Source organism: Mizuhopecten yessoensis, unplaced genomic scaffold (genome assembly GCF_002113885.1).
Source record: "Mizuhopecten yessoensis strain PY_sf001 unplaced genomic scaffold, ASM211388v2 scaffold8381, whole genome shotgun sequence".
In the NCBI taxonomy this organism is placed as follows: domain Eukaryota; kingdom Metazoa; phylum Mollusca; class Bivalvia; order Pectinida; family Pectinidae; genus Mizuhopecten; species Mizuhopecten yessoensis.
The window spans coordinates 980,559-1,004,219 of NW_018407519.1; the positions used below are offsets into that span (position 1 = coordinate 980,559).

At 35.2% G+C, this 23,661-nt stretch overlaps 1 protein-coding gene across 2 annotated transcripts in view; it reads right to left on the reverse strand.

The window, feature by feature from the left end:
* Positions 1 to 2,385: 2,385 nt before the first annotated feature.
* Positions 2,386 to 23,661, reverse strand: part of LOC110455784 (sushi, von Willebrand factor type A, EGF and pentraxin domain-containing protein 1-like) — a 31,662-nt gene continuing 10,386 nt past the window's right edge. The window contains exons 11-31 of one of the 2 annotated variants that reach the window (XM_021506146.1): positions 22,384 to 22,608; positions 21,689 to 21,874; positions 21,141 to 21,323; positions 20,268 to 20,447; positions 19,587 to 19,766; positions 18,645 to 18,746; positions 17,927 to 18,163; positions 17,460 to 17,654; positions 16,836 to 17,021; positions 16,146 to 16,325; positions 14,997 to 15,173; positions 13,897 to 14,076; positions 12,574 to 12,756; positions 12,035 to 12,217; positions 11,733 to 11,915; positions 11,219 to 11,401; positions 5,867 to 6,043; positions 5,409 to 5,603; positions 4,946 to 5,069; positions 4,237 to 4,301; positions 2,386 to 3,844 (exon numbers count right to left, since the gene is read on the reverse strand). In XM_021506146.1, the coding sequence (XP_021361821.1) occupies positions 3,837 to 3,844; positions 4,237 to 4,301; positions 4,946 to 5,069; positions 5,409 to 5,603; positions 5,867 to 6,043; positions 11,219 to 11,401; positions 11,733 to 11,915; positions 12,035 to 12,217; positions 12,574 to 12,756; positions 13,897 to 14,076; positions 14,997 to 15,173; positions 16,146 to 16,325; positions 16,836 to 17,021; positions 17,460 to 17,654; positions 17,927 to 18,163; positions 18,645 to 18,746; positions 19,587 to 19,766; positions 20,268 to 20,447; positions 21,141 to 21,323; positions 21,689 to 21,874; positions 22,384 to 22,608 (3,512 nt within the window). In that variant the 3' untranslated portion in view covers positions 2,386 to 3,836. Of the gene's footprint in view, positions 3,845 to 4,236; positions 4,302 to 4,945; positions 5,070 to 5,408; positions 5,604 to 5,866; positions 6,044 to 11,218; positions 11,402 to 11,732; positions 11,916 to 12,034; positions 12,218 to 12,573; positions 12,757 to 13,896; positions 14,077 to 14,996; positions 15,174 to 16,145; positions 16,326 to 16,835; positions 17,022 to 17,459; positions 17,655 to 17,926; positions 18,164 to 18,644; positions 18,747 to 19,586; positions 19,767 to 20,267; positions 20,448 to 21,140; positions 21,324 to 21,688; positions 21,875 to 22,383; positions 22,609 to 23,661 lie in introns of those variants that run through there. The other variant, XM_021506147.1, reaches the window with a different exon arrangement.

Below are 23,661 nucleotides of genomic sequence, written 5' to 3' on the forward strand. Positions count from 1 at the left end.
AATGAGTCTTGCCAGCGGGATTTGTTTACAACTTATAAACTCTACAGAACTAAAGCCTAACCTGGATAAGTGCCAAATCTATAGCTCATTTCCAACCACACAATAGAGCTCTCTCAATCCGCACAAATCTGCAATATACCTTTAATTTATATACATGCTTCTACGCCTTTATATACACAAGGCTTGTCAGTTATCGTGATTATATTGTGTTACGGCAGTAACCTGACTATATACACATGGGCTATATTTGAACATCATTATGCTATTTTTCATACCCGAGTTGTATTTTATAGTTAAAGGTGAACCGACCGATATTTATGTAGATACGGCGTACTTAGAAACGAACCAAAGAGAACTCTTAACAATCAATACAATGCGTGGTTGTGTGTTTGTCATCCACATAGACTCATGTATGTGGGCCATTTTTCTCTTCCTACAGTTAAGCATTGTGTAGCATTGCTGTAATTGTATATTTTCAATTGATTCACACGTTGCAGCCTAACACGTTGTACTGCCTGAACAAAAGTGATTTTGACAATATCGACGGTTTACCCACTGATTACTCACCTGGAGACTCATTATTTATCTATGTGTTTACATGCTAACATATGGACTGATTGCTATCTTGGTAAAAGAAGTAACAAACCTATCATCCAAAACACTGGGTCTCTTTCTTCAAACATGTACTTATATCTTTCAAAAACTGACGATGAGCAATTATTTGATAAGCGTAGGAGGAGGAATCGAAGTACATTGTCAATATGGTTATATAGAGAATGCACTGTGTCACATCAACTTTTTCTCGCTTATTTTGCTTCATATGTTTAAGGAAATGAAGTCGACCTACATTCCGGAAAACAGTTTAATTAATAGACATCAAAATGTATCATACATCAAATCCAACACAACATCACATAATATATCGGTCAGCGCATGTAGAGAGTGAATCCCTTTCTATTTTCGTGTTGTTATATCCGCAACAAAGCAATTTTCAACCGAATCAAAACTCGTAGAAGAATCAAGAGAAATCAGTCTCATTGAAAGTTTACGCGGAATTTATTCTTTCCCGAATATGAAATGATCTAATGATGAAACCACTATTTTACTATTTTTGAAACATAAATGTGATAATATCATACTTAAACGAATTTGTTTATTTTGCTAGAAAACGGACACTATCAAGAGTAAGTAAAAAAAAGGCCAGTATTCATTTCTGTGTTAAGTGAAAAAATGATCTCCTAGGCTTCAATTAATGTATCGGTGGTTCTATATCAAATGTGTCAAGACACCCAGAGGTTCTGCATAGTGTATTCTACAATAAAAAATCTATCGAGGGTGAATTGGATAATCAATCAAAGATATTACCGGTGGATTGATATAATACCTACCAGTGGTGTCCTGAATTAGTTCGATGGCAAAATCCCAAACAGTGTATAATTGTCAATTATTATAGGTTTTGGTAACAGAATGGTTCGAGTATGCATGTGGTAAGATAAATGATACATTCCCACGTCAGTCAAAATTGTTAATAAAAAACAGGAATTAATTATAGTGTTTAAGTGTTGCGAGATGACACCATAGCAACTTTTAAACTAGACTGATAACAGAATGGATGTATGTCAACATCAATTCATGATGTTTTATCACTCGTCCTGCGCACTTCGGTGTCAAGTAAGAAAAGTGTAGGAGGTTATAAGGCTACCCTTTAACAAATATTCTCTAGTGAAATCGACAGTATTGACTCTTTGTAAACAAAGTCTGTTACACGAAGATAAAAGGTATATACAACAGTATAAGATTCAATTAATGGGACCTTAGAGCTACCTTTGTAAGGTTTCCCATCGTAAACATTGTTGACTTTATATTTTCAAGTAACAATAGTATTTGAAATACAGGTCAAACCAACTAGGTTACCATTATATATTAAAATATTAACAAACAAAGGAGGTACTTAATGATGATATATGATGTTATATGAAACTGTTAGATAAAGGTGATTTGTTGACCAGCGAGATTTGATATCAAAAGAATATAATATCAAACACATGTAGAAGAGTTGTTGAAAATTAACGTTTACGATGTTGAATATATATAGGTGATGAGGGTATTCTCCAGCAGTATAAATTAAACGTAATATTTATGGCGTATATCGCTTTTAAAACTATGGTGAGTTTGATTACGAACCTTGGTAACTAATAACGATTTTAAGTTTGACAGGCGATATCAAGACGTGTGCTATATGCATTGCAAGAAACGCTTCCCTATCCGAAACAGTAGAGTTTATCGTTGTTTTTTCTTCGGTTAGTGTTTTTTTACCTTTGTTTCCTCGGATGCTGACGTTTTTCTCTCTGATTTTGTTCTCTTCGGATGCTTTTTTCTTTCCCTTTTTTAATCTCCGTCGACGCTATTGTCCTTCCTTTTGTTTAACACCTCCTCGGATTCGATTGCTTTTCTTTTTGGTTATGGTATCTGTTGTCACGCTTCCTTTTGTTTTGGTATTTCACGGCTGCTTCTGTCTTTCCCCTTGTTTTGACGTCTTGTTAAATGGTGTTTTTTTCCAGCTTTAATCTCTCATCGGCTGCTGTTGTTTTTTTTATAGTTTTTGATTTTCGTTTAATGTTTTTACTTCAGTATTGACATTATGTTATTTCTAGCATTTTATCTATTGGAATAAACACTTGAAAATAAAATGGCTTTTAACTAATACATATATGAGTATGGATATCTAGCGCAGTATTATATTTCACAATGAAGACTTATAATACTGCAAACAAATGTCAAGATCAACTTCGGTCCTTTTAAGGTGTTTGACGAAGAGAAATAAAAACAGCTTAGATATACCGGGTATTTTGGCGACAAATATAACTGAGGTAAAAATATACGAAGTGCATTATATGAGCAAGTCAAACAACTTTTATTATATCTTAATTAACATATTGATATAAAAATACCCATACTTTTCTTATCAAAATACCCATACCGTAATGATACTCTCAGAGACAATGCCTTTGTAGAAACCTAGACGAATAAAAACTTTAAAACTATAACTTAAATAGTGTAATTCCTACGTCCATATTTTCTTTTTTTCCTTCGTTTACATTTTAGAGTTGGATTAGACAGATCCCACTACATAAGAAACGCAATAAAACACTACCATATGTCTGACACAAGGCTCAGTATAATTCGCGATCCTTTGTGTTTGATGTTGATCTCCTATTTTCAGATAGACATTTAAAAATACGAAACAAATATTCGTAAAAAAACACCCCACACAAATAAAACTCAATAATGAGATGCACAAATCCTCAGGGTTTAACTTTTCATTTGACACTAAGAATTATTTTACTTTGCTCATAATAAGAAAAAATCAAATGAAAAAGGCAAAAAGGCAAAGCTATTTTTAAGGTAACAAGTATGCAATTGTAAGCATTAAAAAAGTTTATTGTAAATACGCTCTTCACATAATAACACATGCCATGTTTCATGGTTGAATATGATAAATATATTCACACATATCCAAATAAGTATGCATGCGATATGTCGATTAATAAGGAAACCGGGGTTGTGTCCCTTTGAAGAAGGAGACACGGGAATTGTCAATTAATTTATTCCAGCAGTTATAATGGTAAGTTCATATAGACTGGACCGGCCCAATACATTATTTCTATATAACATACATATTTCCCTAATATTCACCAGATTGATGTTTCACTTATCATTTAAATACATTCAAATATATGTATTAACATTTTGAGACAGTTTCTGTTTGTAGAATTTTATAAACACAAAGCCATAACTGTTCCAAGCACTTAGGGTATACACCATGTCTGACGTCCTCACAATTCTAAACGAAATAAAGAAAACAAAGTTGTTTGGCTATTGTTATTGTTTTTACACAATAATACACGTACCACTGCCAAAAAATGTAACATGCAAAAATAACTCTTTTACGTCACCACAACAGCCTTGATAGATAATTTCTGTAAAAAAATATACCCTTTGAACTTTAATGATTGTAAAAGTTAAATATAGCTGTCTGTATAAATGTTTTTTAATACGTTTGGCGTGTCAGGGAAAATGTCCAATATTGACTCTGAGATGTGGAACATACATATTGACTCTGAGGATAATAGTTTGAATTACAAAGCTTTGGAAGCGCCTTGGTTCTTGTTTTCTATATCTCATAGTCATTATGGTATACAGTCTGTTATTCAACAATAAATCATGATAACTTACCATCTTCCATATCCTTATAATCAATAGCTATATTACTCTTTCCTCTTGACTTTTCCCTGAATTTCCTGTAACAGATGATACAACTAGATACATATATTTACATTATCTTGAAAACAACATTTTCTTGCAATGAATGTGTAACATTCCGGATGTTTTATCGGAACCTAAAATAGGAAAGGTTAAGGCGATACGTATGTAAACCCTGTCCTTACCAAAAACGGTTTTTGCAGTTATCTTATTTTACCATAGACTCACATTTCGATAAAAATTAAAAATATATATATTTTCTTTTAATGTTTTGATCAGGGCTTCTTGGTCTTATGGTTTATCTTGATTCAAATAAGTCATTTTTTTCTTTTTTCTTCATTTTTTTGTTTTTTTTGTTTTCAATTTTGGTATATAATGCACTAGAAACATTACAAAAAGTAACGGACATATAATTTGTTTATTTCAGTAACTTGGCTGGAACGCATGTCTATTTTTAGGACAATTGTTAACTGTAGTGTTACTTACAGGAGCTGTTTGAAAGTTAGCGGGTTATTCCGGAGAAAACAAATCTTGATCGTTTTTATTCAGTGAAATTAGTATCAAATATAAAATAAAAAAACCGATTTGTTTTGTATTAATTTATCATTGAATGTTTCACCTATGAATTCTGTCATCTGCGTAGTACCTCAGTTGGAATTATCTGTATACGTTTAATGCTTACCTTATAAGAAAATATGTTGCTGCTGCGATTGCTGTACAGAGAAATATTACTACACAAGCCGCTATGATACCTGTATCGAGGTCAGTTAATTCATCTGCTCCTGCCGTCATTGGAGCTAACATAGCTAGAAAGTAGATAGTTTGTGTAGTTACGAAGCTATATATACATGTACATAAAGCATTTTTTATTGAAGCATACTAGTAACGAGTTTTCCCCCCGAATTATTTTAGATGAAGTAATGATACTCTCAAGCTGTACAAAAATGCAATTTACGCAAAGTCAGTTTCTGGAAAAATATCATGACATTGGCTAATGTGAAATAAGTAATGACCAATTTAAGAACCATTTAGATATAAATAATGGGATTATCAAGAATTTTATTGGATAATATAGAGCATAAATAAATAGATTAATAAAATAACAATAATGCGAGCTAAGTTCTTTATCCCGCAGAAATATTTACCTTTTCCTTTGATTTTGTCACAAGTTGGTAGCGATGCATTCCATCGTTTATCTTTTGTGCACATTAGGTTAATAAATCCGGCAGATGTCTCATTATTACAGCCAACGTATATCATCCCTCCCACTGACAACGAGGCACTGCCGTCCATCTTTACCACGTGAAATTTACTTAAAGAAGGGATTGAACATTTCACCTCTGAAAAGTACATTTTGTCACTTAAAACGAAATCATATGCTCAAGATATCAAAATCATAAAACAGAGTGTTTTTTTGTGAGAGTGAAAGTTCTCATCGCTACTATGAGAAGAAATACAATACATCCGAGGATAAATCAAACCCGCGTTAACCACATTGTTATCTTAGAATTCGTGATATTGAAATTAGACATGTATGCTATGATAGAAATGTATATATGTATTGGTAAACTGATTCTAAGTAGTATTCCTTTATCGTACGTACCTGAACACAAGGACTGGTGTCTTCCCCACGTGCCGTCAAGTCCACACTGAAGGGTATTAGTGCCCTGAAGTTCAAACCCGTCCTTACACTGTACCGTCACAGTATCTTTATAGATGTAGCTATTCTTCTTCGGTATCACATCGTATTCAATTTCCAAAGGAGGAGAACAATTGATAACTGTAAAACATTACTATGAAATAATGTTGGCAATAAATATTGATATACATAAACCGTTTTTTTCCGATATCGCATATATACAATGTATATCATTCACCGTATTTTTTACTTTTTGTACAGTGACAAATGTACCCAGAACAACACTTCATAGTTTGATTCACATCATTATTACTAAGACTGTTGTATACTTATTAATTGAGCCGCCGGCTGGGATTTGGGTCCTCAACTTCTAGCAAATGAAAAGGGAGAAAAACGGGAATTCCGACAGACGTCATATTTCTATTCTATTTCTGTTTCGCGCGAAAACGGAAATCCCACTTGCTTTACAAAAATGTACAATATAACTTGTATTATTCTCAAAGCATATATATATAATGTAACTACTGAAACTAGAAAGCTATCTCTTAATTATTCAAACAATATCATACACTTTAGATATCAATAATTAATCAAATTGACTTAAATATCCAAGCGACAGGGATTTCCGTTTTCTGGTGTGCACACTTCCGGTAGATTGTTTACATTCGCTACGGAAGATGACAGACACAGTGGCTGCGTTTAAACTTGTGACATGTAGCAGCCTATCTTCAACCCAATTTAAAGTATATGAATTTATGTGATAGTGTGATAGCTTCAGAGCTAGACGATCTGTTTAGTCACTTCTTTCCCGTTTCTTCGGCTAGTAATCGTGCTAAATGTTGGCCAAGTTCTGGCGTGTGGGACAAGGGGTGCAGGCTAACTTGCACGTCTACATTTATACAAAACACAAATAAGTCAATCGACTAGTCATGTTTTCTGTACTGAAATTATATCAATGTGCATTATCTCGAGAATGTAAGGACGCATTTTTGATGCAGTTCTTCGGATGCATTGCAACACTTAATACATATATTAATACCCGGCCTCTTCAGCCCCGATTAAAAAAATGTCGTCGTCAGAAAGCTACGTTATCGCAGCTAGGGAACACTCAGAAAAAATAAAAACATGCTGTAAAATATGAGGTATGTAAACATTAAGAAAAATATGTGTATTTTTTTAAATTGTATAATGAGATAAATGACCAAATACTTTAAATGAATAGAAAGCGTCTTCAAGTGACAACAAGCGTCGACAGACAAAATCTATAAAATTACCGAATAAAATAAGCGACATCAGGAGAGTTGTTGTCAAAATGACTATAATACACCTTTATATCATGAAATTTGATATTTGAAAAGTTGACCGAGTTATGATGAATTGAATTTTACGATCTGCGGCGTGGCATGTGTGTGTAATAACCTGTACAGTTAAGAAAGCGTCACTAAGCAATATCTTTAAAAACTCTTACTAAAGTAAGCGACATCAGAGGATCTGTTATGAATAAGACTTTTATTGATATATACTCCAAATTTAAGCTAGATATATGAAAAAACGACCGAGTTATGGTGAATTTATTTTTTGCGATTGGCGGCGTGGCACACGTGTGCGAATTGAACTCCGCAGATCGTGAAGCGTCTTCAGACTTAGCCCCTAAGATTAACCACGGAATTAGATTAGATTGTTATCTAAGTCCGTGGATTAACCTATAAAGTAAGCAACATCAGAAAATATATTTTTCTTCCGATCCATGTGCGTCATGTGTGTGAAAGTGACGATTTGTTCCTAAAATATCAGTTTGAAGTGCGCTCCGGGCGCGGGGCGCATATTTCCCGCATATTATAGAGGGCCGGAGTTCTGACGTTAATCGACGACAGACCGATATTAAAAAAGTCGATAAAACGTCAGAATAATTCGGACTACACACATTTGTGCACACATATATAAGGACTTCGCATTGCTGAACACGGCCACCCCGGATAATATTGCTGTGTAAACACTGGTTTAGCATTTTGTTTGTTTTATTATTTGTTGTTTTCCTCGTCAGAATGGATGATTTTATTTTAGTTCCATGGATGATTTTTTTTTCAGTTCCATTCTTTGTAGAAGTTACCAGATCGCTACGGACTCTTTGTCCGTAATATATGTTCGTGTGACTATATATATGTAATGTGTTTGAAAACATATAAATACTGCGTTTTTATTTGAGGACTTATAAATAAAAAATAAGATAAAAAATAACTTTTGATACAGCTTAATGCTTAATACCGTCGGTATTTTCATATTTTTAGCGATTCCTGCGGTATTGTTAACATATCATTCGTAGAAGTAAAAACAAAAGTCGGTTTTCTAGCACACATGTTTTGGGAACTTTTAACTTTTAGAGCTTTATCAAATGTTGACAATTTCCGCAGGAAACTAAGCTTGAAATTTTGCGCGTGCGCGGCCAGTTCATAGTCACCGGTACCAACGACCATCAAAAGAGCTCGGGAACTCATTTTTCTACGTACACCATCCACGAACTTAGACTTAATCTAATTACGTGGTACATCATAGTATTGAGACTGATGAATAGTATAAAGTGCATAAACCCTGAATTCGATCGGGAACTTCATAAGTTTGAAACTTGAGCATGTGATTCATTGATTTGCAATTGTTGTTTTTCAATCTTTTTTTGTAAAACACCCTCGCGCTTGATCGTTGGTAAAATATTTTCTGGTCAATATGTCTCTATACGTGTTTTATACGACTCATCAATCTTTAGCGAGATAGTTATGGATTTCATATCAAATATCAATTCAGCAAACTTTTCTTTTGATATTTTGTCATAGATTATGCATAAACTGAACTTTTTAGGGGCACCTTCTTGTTTAATATAAAGTAATATAGAGGTATCATTGTTAACGTAATTGATAATACCATCACATGCACAACAGCATGTCGGTGAAACAATGTTTATTAGCAATATGATCCGGGCTGGTCGTATTCAGCTACACGGTCGAAGTCCTACGTACATGTAGACATATGTGACACGCCGAGAGCTTCATACGTGTACTCATAAAACTTAAATACCTAACGATAACTCGGTAATTTAGCCCCCTGAAATCCATCGTTTCTGATTGTATAATGTTTTTTAACGTCCAATAAATGTGTTGAGAATGCATTTTTTTATAAAACTGTTTTACTTCATAATATAGCTGTATATTTTATATATTGTGTAGCATAGATCAGCAAACCTTGTGTGTACCAGGTATATATAAATTGGTTTTTAATTCATATACTTTCTGTTGATATGTATATTAAATGTTCATTTTAGGGGAACTAAAGGAGAAACCTGCACTTGGCGGGGAGGAGACTGATGTGAGACCAGTTACGATAGGCAAAGCCATTCCTGAAGGTTTTCTAGAAAGTGGTGATAAAGGCCAGGGACCTTCTCTGCCTACACTAGATGTAATTAAGCTCATATTGGTGATCTATCCAAACAAAGGAATGATGACATACTGTGTTAACAATCTACTTATTAGACTAATAGTGCATTTAAGTGACTATTCAGTCCATTTGTACTGGCCTAAGGACGGTCTTTCTGTGGATGTACAAGTTTTCTAAGGTTTTCATCATGTCAAAGTGTTTACTGGAGGTAGAAGGTGAGGCCAAAATGTGTAGTGATGTGATTTGAGTATTGAAATTTTCCTTGGCCAATAAATTGATGGGAAATGAACTGTTATTCATTACCTACAAAAAAACCAGTATTGAATATAGGAAAAACATAGTCTGTGCCTTAACTAAACTGCCTGTTTTGTTTTCTGAAAGTGATGTTTAACAAATATCTGAGAAAAAAAATCACTAAATTAAAACAGCAAGATTTTGAAGTTTTTCATTCAAATGAAAAATGGTACTGTTGGAACAAGTGACCTCATCAACCTCAAATATGTACATGGGGTAAGTCTGAGGCTAAGTATACCAGCATATTCAACTAGAATAGAATGGTCAAATACTTAATACACATGATTCTACTGTACTGAGTGGTTGGGTGTTGAAGTGGATAGCGCACTTGCCTTTCACCAAGGCGGCCGGGGTTCAATTCCCCAACCAGATGTGAACAGATATTGGGTCACCTGCCAGATCACGTTGGTTTTCTCTGGGTACCCAGTTTCCTCCAATAACCCCCCCCCCCCCAAAAAAAATAAATAAAAATAAATAAGCTGAAATATGTTGTTTCATATTGTTGTAAAATAAATAAAGTTTATCTTTAATTCCTGTACTAGTTTTGACCAAAGTGTCGCAAGAATATATACGCTAAAGAGAAATAAAAATTGTAATTAATCCGTAACACAGAAAGCCATGTTTTTCTTGATTTGTTTTCTTCGTTGCATTTTTAGATATTATCTCTTCAATACATTAAAAACTCGTTAAGATGGGCATGACTGACATTCAAAGTTGCGACGTAAAAGATAGTGACCACGCTTGCAACGTCAAATCTCTATTTTAGTTCATGTATGTCATGGTCATTACAAAGTGGTATAGATTTGTGAATACTGATTCAAGATTTTGTTGTAAACATATTTTTGTCACAGCTATAACCGGAAGAAAACAGTAGAGATGATAGTCTTCAAAGTTCAAAAGTACAGAAGTATTATTTGTACAATGGTCATATGGAACCCTATTTGTTTAACATTTCAGTATTTGTGTATGACTTAATAACATATTTTATTATTTCCGTTTAACTGCTCTGGAATTTCCCTTCACAAACATGCTCTAACCCGAACCGTAACATCTGGAGTGAAGCCAGAAATAAGCAGTTAAAATTAATATACATATGATACCCGCCGGTATCAATCTTAAAAGTAACGATAGAAATTATGACGTTGACAGCGACGTCAGAAGTCATATAGCATACTTCTATGTATGACGTATCTTTTAAGTGGCGTCAAATCATTACATATTGACGGACTGACATATCTTTTATATCATTGTGATCAGAAATGTCTCTAGATTTCGAAATCATAAAAATCACAAAATTGATTTTTTACTGCTTAAGGACCCTGATCCCAGCCGGCGGCTCATTATTATGATGTACTGTTAAGAAGGTACGTGTTATTTTAGTGCGCAGTTATAGGTTTATCATTCGAGTTACTTCCACTTGTCTGGTAGTTGTAATTTATTTATCAGTCCCATGATAGGTGTCATCTTGGAATTGTGGAAAATTGCCGAAGCGAAAAGGAATCCTTATAAAAATGATGTATGGAAGGATATCACATGTGTTCCATACTAAACTGGAATATCAAAATGTGTTTTAACTGGTGTAGATATGTTGCCTACATTGACAGGTTGGAGAAGACGCGTTCCAGGTCCCGTCCGTCTGACACTTGAGATAGGAGGAACCCATTACTCTCATTCCCGGTCTACACCAAACCGATATCACGTCTCCGGGGGTCACGCCATTACCCTGTTCCACAACAACGTACAGGTCGGTAGACAGGCTTGGCAGTGTACACATCATTGCTGTAATACAGATAGTTTACTTCCCGTATACATTTTACAAAGAAACATTTTCGAGGATATTTAAACAGATATAAGAACAACCCAAAGAATTTAGTAAAATAGCATATGTGATACTAGGAGCAAATGGAGTATACGAATTTATTATACGAATTCTCACATTAAGAGGAGAACTGCTTATTTTAAATCTAATAGTTAGTAAGCCATGATGCAAATATCCGGATAATTCCTGATATGATTAATTTTGAGACAAACAGAAAGTGGAAGTGTATAATTGATATAAGGCGTGTGGTTATAAATGTCTGAAGCAAGAGGTTCCAGGGTTTTTGCCTACCTTGACAGTCTGGCAGGTGACCTCCCCAATGGCCGTCTGCTTCACAGATCATCTGATCATTTCCCAGAGTCTTATACCCCGACTTGCATCCGACCGACAGCGTTCCTCCAACTTGTAGGTCGGCGGAGCTTTGGATAATATATTGAAGTGTGTCAGGAGGGGTCGGCACTTGACATGAAACGGCTGCACACAATGTAGAGAAAGTGTATTGAGATACGTTCGGAAAATTAATATAAAACTTTGATTAAATTTTAATGGTAAAGTTAGATTACTTTCAGAGAGTTATTATACATAATACTTACCATCACATCTATGCATTGTCCCGTTCCAAGTCTTGTCCTCCTGACAGGCTAACGCGACAGGATTTAGGGGACTATATCCTTCACTGCATATGACTAAGATAGCGTCCCTGTATCTATAAATGTTCTTCTTTCCTCGAACTATTACGCTGTGGTCAGGTAAATCAGGACTCGAACAACTAACCGCTACAACAATTACCAACAAATATTAATTTGTAAAATCGAAATGTGTGACATTCAACATTTTTAATGCGATACATTTATTTTTTTCTATGGCATAAGTTACTTCAGATATTTTTCTCCAATATATTTGACACATAACCAACTTCCATTAATTTAGCATGGGCTTGGGTAAGGTGATGTAAAAAACGACCTGATAACAGAGTATGATGTAATAAGATATAGAAACATTTTTGAAATTAACAACAGGAATTAAGAAATGTGAAATGTTACACGGATGATAAATTATTTAAAAGATATACCATTATAACATATTACTGCGATATAAAACTGTTATTGTTGACCACATGGATTATGTATACCTTTACATTGACTGTTGTCGTACGACCAGGAACCGTTGACCAAACAGGTGAGTGTAGCCGGACCTTTCAACTCCTTGCCGCTGATACAGCTAACTTGAAGCGTACCTCCAGCGTTCATGTCGTCACGGCGGTTAAGGATAACGTATTTATCTGGTGGCATATCTGGTGGGTTACAGACGACCGCTACAAGAAAACATTTGCACGCGACCTTATTAATAAAAAATAATAGCATTATAACACACAGTACATAGATTTTATTCTGACTGTAGGCCTTTAAAAAATCCTCTGCTGTCAGTTCAATTCTGACAAGAACATGGCCATCTGAATAACATTTAATCATTAATAGTTATATTCAGTTCATGTGTTTACTTACGGGTGGATAATAAAATTGGTTCTATATAATTATAGAGTATCGGTTGGTTTCTTTAGGCAAGACACGAAAGATTTAATAGTTCTTGATGATATAATTTTAGTAAACTATTAATTTAATTTATTGAATTACAGAACGCTTCCATATAATCACTGTTATTTGAAAATAAATTGAATTATTGTTTTGCTAATCAAAGCGAAATGAAACAAACAATAGATGTGGAAATCTGTTAAAGTTTTGTTCAATCAGACTCTCACAAATTTGTTCAGAATTGTCATAAAAGTAAATGGTCTAAAACGAATATTAACAAAAAACATTGTACATGTATTTGGCTCAGATGAACTCACATTACTTTGTTCCATGACATGTTTTGGTTAAACAAAACCGATACGGGATGGATATCGAATTCAGAATTGTTTACACCCCAGTTGATTTCCTCTGTGTTCGTAAACAACCAATAGAACCGCCAAAACTAAAGTAACAGTTTTACCTTTTTATGTTTCAGCCGTGATAAATCCAACTATATTTGCTGTTATTGGCGTTATTTCCCGTATATACACTGAACTTTTCTAAGAAAAGGGATCAAGCAATTTGCATGTGTTTCTTTGAATCATCCTCGAAAAAAATAGTATCCTAGCAAATGCTTCAATATAAATATTTACGTAAAAACAAATTGTCAAAATAGGATAACTGTTTTTCCTCCGTTTGGGACTTATTAGGTCTGATAAACAATTCTAAAGGCAATGTAAATTCTTATTAAATCTGATGCATATATTTTGCATCTATGCTGTATATAATTTATAATTACATTTCTAAAATTCTTTGGGAAAAACCGCATAAAAAGATATTGATTTATTAAATGAAATATAATTAAATGGCAATAACTTGGGAGAATGTAGTCAGAGTGACTAATAATTTTAATTATAATAATTTTATCATAATATATTACTCACGTACACATTCGGGAACCTGTCCGGACCATGATCCGTCCAATTGACATGTGAGCTGATCAGACGATTTTGGAGTGAAATCTTTTTTACACAAAACCTTGATCACCTCCCCGTAGGAGAACGACACGTTCCCGTGGTCTATATAACTGTTGTTTGTTAGAGTTGGCAAAGAGCATTTTATGCCTGAAATAAAATAAAACCACAGATGTTTGTTTTATCGTTTAAATTATTCCTACAGATAGACTTATATTTATTGGGAGCCGCGGTAGCCGAGTGGTAAAGCCGTCTGACCGTCTATGATAATTAGCCCTCCATCAGTAGGTCACGGGTTCGAGGCCTACGTGGGGCAGCCGGTTATCTCCGGGTACTCTGGCTTTATTCCACGACCAAAACCTTGCATGTCCTTAAATGACTGAAACTGTTAAAAGGAGGTAAAACCCAAATAAACCTATATTCATAGACCTCCTTAGGAAATTGGTCTTTAATTGCAGATAATCTCTTAGTACATGTTCATTTGACAATATTGCAATGAGTAGTTTTCTATGAGGTCTCTTAATAGGCGTTATCATTGTTTAAAGTACGTTCTATTTTTATCTAGATTTCGTCCGAATTTAAAGCATTCGGGTGGACGAACAGACCGACGAACAAACTGATAACAATGTTTCCGTTTTTTTCAAATATGACAATTAAAGCGCCTCCGTTATATTTATTCGATTAGGTGTATATCGAAGTTTTTTTTGTCAAAAGGGGTTCTTGTTGTAAAGTGCATATTGAAAAAGAATGGTTAATCGTAGTGCTCAACAGAACTTATATGTTCAATGAATATGTCCAAACGTACTAAACAACAAATGTATCTGATCCTTACTGCATAATGTTCAATATTTTATGGTGTTCATTTTCGACGTTTCCACACATAACAAACTACCACCAACCAAGACTTATATAAACCTCGGGTACTTTCTTAGGGTTGGAAATACATAATATGTGTCAATAAATTGTTGTGATGATATGATTATAAGTATACATGTAATATGTAACTCTCAATGACACTGACTAATCTTAAATTTGAAAATAATCAAAGTGCAATACGCAATCATGCTCACCTTTACACTTGGGAATCGATCCCGAAAATGTTCCGTTTTGTTGACACTGCATGATGGACGTGCCATTATGTGACCCCCGACAAACAACTGTCACATTTCCTCCCGGACTCAGGTCAGTCTGGGAATGGACAATAACCACGTGTGTCACGGGTACATCCGGTACACTGCATGTGGGAGCTAAAATCGGGAAAACAGTGCTCCTTAAAATTGCAGGATATTTACCATATTGTAAATTTTAAACTCAGAGTTCACAAGATCATACCAAAACAATACGAGAAATAGAAACATTAGTACAATATCAACAACTTCAAAAACAAGGCGGTGAATGAAAGATATATAAAGGATGATTAATGGTTTTCCTATGAATACCAATGTATTTCACGACTATGGCAAAATATCTAATATATTTCATGAGTGCAAATGCCAAATTCTGCCATATGAGTATTGTATTCAATGGTAAAATCTGTCAGTGTTCTATTTATTCATTTTTTCAAAGTAACACTACGAAAATATATGCTGCTATTATCATATCAGATTTCCAAACAAATATAATTATAATATATTTATTGAAATACCATAGTATATGTTGCAAAGGTATATCAGGACAACCACTTATTTTGTCGTCGCTTCATCTGAACTTGAAACTGAAAATCAACGCACTATACAGAAGGTATGGTTCTAATAAGACAATACAAGAGGTGATATTTTCATATGACATTTCACTGGTGAAAACGTAATAAATCACCATTACAACTAATTAGACAGTCAACATGTAATAATTACACACTGAAATACACGTATCATAACCTTGCCCAAACCTGTCGGGGAAATGACTTAAGTATTCGAAGGAATTTTAACTGAAAGAAATTCCTAAAGAAAAATATGTCTGAAGAGGTTGTTTTTTGTGGAACATATTTCCTTTACTCTTATTAAAGTTAAATGATTTAAGTTGGAGAACATTCGTGAATCTGGAACAAAGATAAGTAATTCGTTACTCAACAGAACGCATCCCACAACTAATAGCAGGTTCTGAGTAAACCGTGACACAGCTTGGCAGACAGGTGAGTAGTTGTATGTACTGAATATCCTTATCATGCCATAACAATGACCACGAGATGTATGCAGTGTGTCTGTCAGACACGTACCAACCTTTACAAACGGGCATTTCTCCGTCCCATCTGCCATCAGAAAGACATTGAAATCTTCCTTGTCCAATTCGACCGTACTGCTGAATACAATTCACAGATATCTGGCTGCCATAGGGATACTCATTCTTGATCGGAGTTAGGTAACTGTAGGCCTTTGCTACCGGTTTGGGACACACAACAGCTAAAAGTCAAAATGGAAATAACATATTTGCCTCCGTGTGTAAAATGCCTCGCTACATTTGGGGCTTCTTGCAACTATGTGTACACTATCTTGCGCTTCAAAAGCACAAACACAATTTCAGGAAAATAACACATGAACCTTTCTCTCTATGAATTGCTGTACTCGTATTATGAATTATTACAAATGCTGTATCTATATCTGAATTCAGTAATGTATGAGGCTCCATTTCCAATTAAGGATTCCGAACACAGGCGTTTGATTCAGCATTATTTGTAAACATTATAAACTTGAACCAAATGGGAAACAAATAAATACACAGGTTACAATATTAGCGTCTGTTGTTCAACTCGTTCATGGAGCGAAAGGGTAACGAACATTTATTAATTAGTTACTTCATACCTAAGCTGCATATATAGAGCCCATATCAACGAAATTAACACATAAGATCCCTGATAATGGATGAATTAGTGGCAATTTCATGATTCCCGGAACATCAATGAATGTACATACCTTTACATCGTGTTCTAACTAAATTCCATGAGTACTTCTGTTTAGAACAGGTTAACTGAGAGGGCCCTTCAATGACGTATCCAATTTCACACTTGATATGAACCGTCAGGACGTAGGGGAAGTGAGTGACGAACATTCCTGTAATGTAGCTGTGGTCAGGCAGAGGCTGGTGCTTGCAACGCACAGCTAAAGAAGAATGTTAAATATTTGTACCTGTGTTAAACCATCTTATCGCTTATCACTGACTTCGGATATTTGGAAGTTTCCCTTGAGCATAATCCAGATCACTGGACTGGTAGCCATGGGTTCGATTCCGAGGCGATGCTCATGTAAAACGATACTTTGGTTAAACATTAGCTAATAAAACAGCTTTGTATATCACAATGGAATATAGTTCAATGCATTTGTTCATCACATTAAATTACTGTTCGTTGCGGCTGAATAAGGACTATTAAAGGAATATTTTGATCGAGCTTCATTATTCCAGCCACCACTTATTCGGTTGTCACACTATCCATGCAGTGTGCTAAGGGTGAGTTTAACTAATCTATAACTGATTTCCCCGGTTACCAATCCGTCTGCTGGAACTTTTTTTTTAATTGTACGAAATAATACAAAACCGACCTTGACATGTAGGAATGCTCTGTTTCCAAGTGCCATTGTCTTGACATGCTATCCTCGGAGTGGCCACGGTATTGAACCCTTCCCCGCACTGGAGCTCCAATAGTAGCACTGAACCAGTGAAGAAAGCAATCTTTGGTGGGTTGATTACGGTGATGTTCTGTGGCAGCACCGGCGGCGAACACTGATCCAGCGATGCTAAGAATAGAACAGCTATCTTTTTAAGAGCACAACAGGTACCACAATCAGTTAGCACCATTATTTGTTTATTTTGTATCTGTATTACAGTTTTCACATTTTCAGTTCAAAATATTAAGCTTTCGACTATCGAAATATAGTAAGATTCATGTTCTTCTCATTCACGACCACAATAGAAACTGAAGAAATATTTTAATGGCACACACCAAATGTTAATGCATTATTTGAATAAAGGTAGCTATAATAACAATTATTAGTTTAACAAGACTCACAACAGAGAGGAACAGGACAGATTTCCCAGCGTACAGAAGGGTCTAGGGTATAGCACCACGGGCTGACCTCCTTGTCTGGATTTCTACAGAAATTGTTGGCCTCTTTATCCACGAACTTCATGTATCGGTGAGAGTGGAGTGTCGTATCGGACCATGCTTGACAGACACGTCCATTGACCGTAGAATTCATCTCCCCTCTATATTCTAATCCTTTTGCTGTTAGACGACATCCCAAAGCTGCAACAATAGTACCTACTTGTTGTATTCTTTGTTTAAGAAAACTACAACAGCTAATGATCCTTCTGTATTGTTTAAGAATCATTTTGTGTAGATTGTATGTGAAAAAACTAAAGTACACTACTTTGGTAAGTAGGTAAGACATTTAGATTTGTTATCAGCTTTAATACTTAGTAGTAGCATATTGCTAGTGATTTGGTTGTCCGATTCCTAATTATATAAACCGACACTGTTTTAGGATGTGCATGCACCCTGACAAGTTATTCTTTAATCAAAATGATAAGTGATGTACATGTAAGTGTTGATATATTTTGTATTCTACATCAGCGAACCGAAGAGATAAAACAAATGCAATCCACTTGTCATATCCAGGTAAGAGCTTAATGTATGTTAAACACAGTCACAGTCACGGGATATAGGTAAAAAGCAAATAAATTTGGAAATCAATGTAAACATATGTTATCAGTAAAACAGCACTCACGGTACTGACAATGTCTTCCCCACCACGCTGGCTCACACTCCGGACAACCTCCATCCGGATCACTACATGTCTGGTTGGCCCTGCAGTGTAGAGGACAGGAACCTTCCCGGTCGGCAGTGAAAGAAAGTTCAATGTATGTCTAAGAAGTTTAACTAAATAAAACACGAAGGAACTTTAAATCGTTGTTACAATCAAGGCATGTTAATCCAGTACATTGTACACTGGCGTCGTTTCAATATGTTTTCCAGTAACTCGAGTACTTACAATCCAGGTACTTTTGCGGGGATGGAAAATGCTGGATTTTATATTTATTGAGATCAACAATTGCTGGAATATCTACTTGAAGTGCAGGTGACTGCCAGCTACATTGACAGACGGTGAATTGCACTGTGGTTGTAGCTACATTATCTAAGGAGAACGAAAGCTGCTGGATTATCTATCGAGGACGTGGACTGGAGTATCTACTGATAATGAGGTTGCTGATTTTTCTACTTGCAACACGAAGGTGCTTGAATAATTATCCTCTTTGGACGTTTGGTAGTAAAGGTTTCTGAATCATTTACTTGGCTTGGCTACAAATTGTAACAGAGACATATATCTGTACGTATAGGTCATACAAAAATACTTAGTATACTGTAGTAAGTTTATTTATTAGGAGTTAATGAAGCACACTTTGATATTTGTGATTTTAGTCACAAATCATCAAAACCTTTAAAGCGAAAACATTTGCTAATTATTTCCAAGAATGAAACTTGAATTACGATGAGTTTTAATTAAATTTATATGAATAAATCGTGAAATGTTATTGATGATAGATTGTAATGAATCGACATCAAAAGTACTCAAAGTAGGGAGCAGGAATGGAGTTGCTAGGGAGTGGACAGACCGGCTACCAAATATTATCCCCATCTCGGCAGGAGTATAACAGCATTTATACAATACCTTTGCACACAGGGAAACTTCCGTCCCATTTACCGTCACCCTTACACTGGAACGTGTCATGACCGTACAGCTGATACCCCTCCTCACACTTCACCACAATGACATCCCCAAACACGTAGGGAATACTTTCATTCTCTATAAAGCTGTGGTCGTACAGAGATGGCGCCCGACAGACCACCACTACAACACATCAGTATCGAAAGGTGCTAGTTTAATGAAGGTAGAATTTATATAAAATATACATAGATATATCTACGTGTATGTTTTAAGAATTATAATAGAAACTAGGTTGATTGATGATGTAATTTTTAGCTATGAGGCACCTTCAAGATGGTGACTTTCCAGATGGCAACTTTCTAAAGGCCATGAAAGTCCGCCATTTTTAATCATTTAACTGCGACTGCAAGTCAGGGACACCGCCAACTTGAAAGACACCACCCTGACGATTGTCTCGTGGGTAAATATGTAACACGCTTTCCCAATCGTATCAAAACCGGACACACATACAACACTTACTTGTACATGTATCTGCTACACCATTTTGCAGAATAATACATTTTTTTTTGCCCGACTTTGTTTGTATTCTCATTAAAAGATACATTATCAACTATACATTTTGCTGAATCCTGATCAATCATATCGTTTTCCTTATTCCCAATTAGTACTTCAAGTCACACTTACCCTGACAATTCGGTAAGGAGGAATTCCACGTGCCGTCGGCTTGGCAATACATGTAGGTTTCTCCTACTATTTCATATCCGACGTCACACCCAACAGTAACGACATCCGTGTATGTGTATGATACGGCGGCATCTTCTATGTTACTGTTCGCTGTCAGATTAGGTTTTGTACAGCGTACACCTAATGTTGAAAGTACCAACAAGAATGTAATTTCAATGGTCATTATTGTGAATTATGTGTCGTAGTTGTTTTCAAATAAAATGTTCCATAAAAAGAACATGATGTGATGAATTTTACTGAATTGCAGTTGTTTGAAATTTGAAAGCTTGAAAATAATAGTTAAATAAAAGAGAAAAACTGCAAGGGTCGAATTCAGAACCCTTGCCTTTTCAAAGCTACACTATATCAATATTGTCATCAAACAACATCAAATTGATGTCCTGTAATGGGTTGCAAAGCCTACATGTATGAATAAGTTGACAGGAGAAGATACTCTAAGCAAGAATAACTATTTTGGTGCGTTCTTTTATTGTATAGTAAGGAGAACACAGTGTACTTTAAAAAACAAAAAACGAGTAAAACTCTTCTTTCAATTATAAATGATGCAGTGGTACCGTTTACCATAAACATTGTTGTTAAATACGATACTAGGGCCACAGCAAACTAAAAAAAGTTTTTTTACTGCTTATAAAATATATTATTCAGGTAGGAAGCGAAAAAGAAAAGAAAATGAACAATAATGCGTTAGAATATTTACGTGATACGTAGGAGCAATCTAAAACTTAAGCATCTCTTGACAAATACAAGATTCCAAATTAAGAGTTTGGTTCTTTAGCCACCTTGTTAGGACAACATAGACGGGGAAAGTTTTACCTTCGCAGGTTGGCATGGTTCCATTCCATCGAGAGTTGCCTTGACAATGAAACATAGTCTGTCCTCTGGTTTCAAAACCGACCTCACAAGCTACTTCAATGGTGTCGTTCTGTTGATAAGGACCTCCTGTGTCTTCAATAGTTCGACTGTTGTCTCTTAGTTCAGGCGTAGCGCAAAATACCACTGAAACAACATATACATTGACTGCCAATACTTCCAAGGATATTTGCTGTTTCGGTAAGCTCTAAATTATCTTCGTAGATATATCAAATTTTAAATTTAATTTAATCAATCATTAACAACATTTCGTCTCAAGAAGTAGCTAATGTTACAGCACGTTTAAACACAGTAATAGACGATCACGGCTATAACTTGACACTGTTTTATTCCATTTATATCAAATCGAACATTGAAAATTAATTCAGTTTAAATTTTTTTAATCATAGAATGTATGTATTCAACAGACAGTCACAATTCTTAGACTGTCTATTTTGAACACTTTTCTGAAAGAATGCATAAATAATTTCATTTAAAAGAAATGTACAAACCGTCACAGGACAGTCTATTCATCGTCCATTCCCTGTTTGGCTGACACACTATGCTGACGAGTTCGTGTGTGACTCCACACGTAAGGTTCACCAGCATAGTAGAACCCGTATATAATGGGCTATCTACTGGTGACACGACACTGGAGTACACGGGAAGAGTCGGGGGTGGACACAGGGCAGCAATGTCTAGTCACAGAATTAAGGAACAAGACAAATAATTCATCTATGTGTCACTTATGTGTTTGTTGTATGGTTCCCATGTCACAATTGAACAGGACAAAAGCTTTATGACACATAATGATAATATTATTTTCCTACAAGTCATTTGTACTGTCAAGGAATAACATTTCTGTAATGAAAACATGCTTTTCTGGTATATTACATGAATTAAAAGCAGTTTTACATGTAACAAATGTGTTAAATGATATATATAAGTATATGTATTCCAAATAATTAAGCAAATGGTACTTATTTATCATTATATATGCATTTATATATCTATCATCATAAATTGAACGGGAGAGACACACGTGTGATTGTATACAATTAAGAATTAAGTAACTGTTGCAGTATGCCAAAATGATTTATACTACACCACAGAGTGATTTAATGTAGGCGCCAGGATTCACATTTATATTCTTATCGACATTGGTATAAGAACAGCTTATAAGTTTATAAAAGACAGAACTATTTACCGCATTTTGGAACTGGACATACTTCCCATCGCTTGTTCGGGTCTACGGTATAGCACCAAGGCTTCGGTTCTTTATCTGGGTTTCGACAAAAGTTTTCCGAGTCGGACAGATTCAATTTGTGCTTATGTGGTGACTTGGACATCCATGATTGACATTTTCGGCCACTAACGGTCATCCGTAGCGTCCCTCTGTAATCCGCTCCTTGGCCGTCATAACACTGCATTGCTGCAATAAGGTAATGAAACAGAGTAACAGAGGAAAAAGCAAAAAGGGAAGGAAATACTGACATTAAAAGCCCTAGTTAAGCTAGGTCTGACTAAGACATCTCTATTCCATCATAAACAAGTTTTGACCTTTGACCATTCCCCTGACCTTTGACCTACTCCATCAGGATATAGACCTGACAGGGTAACAGCACAGGCTGTCTAGTTGTGACAAGCACATCTTTGAAGGTCAATGAAGACACAGCCAGGCGTTACGATTTGGATACTTCACAAAATGTTGACAGACATACGAACAAACGAAAACAAAGCAACCTATGTACCCATAAGTCCGATAAGTATATGTGAAGCTCAGTACTCGGCACATCTCGTTGGAAAATGAAAGATGTTACCCTAGGATGAAATGTCTCCATCACAGATACGGCCATGTAACATATTCGATAATACTATCTTATCAAATTATATATGCATGCACTAGCAAAGAAAAGTGACTTTATCAAGATGAAATAAATCATTTGATACATTTTATAAAGTGTGTATTTTATTTTGCCGGTCAGTATATTTAATGAATCAATTAAAGGAAAAGAATTAAAGAAATATTTGACAAAAATGTTGTTTTAATACTGCATAACATTTTAAATATACCAAGGAAATTTATTTGTTTGCGTATCACTCTCATAGAGGAGAAGTGGGGAACTCCTTCCACTTCAATCATAAGATAACCAATAAAAATACGAAGTAAGAAAGCAGCAATTTCAAACTTCTGTAAATCGATGCAGCAAGCTAAACAGAGTAAACATTTAAACTACATGTGTTCATTCCGTCAGTGTAGGACTAATGAGTGGTACCAACGGTCAGATGCTTTACAACCCACATACGAAGTACGTGTATTTAAAATAATATATACAAACTCGTCTAAGGGGAGAGGTGTCTTCCACCTCTTTATAACGTCAAAAAAGTGACAACTCTTTTCTGCAACATTTCTTATTCTTTAAGCATCAAGTATGACAAATTCAACAAAATACAAAAATGGAAATTGATCATAAAGAAGAATTAT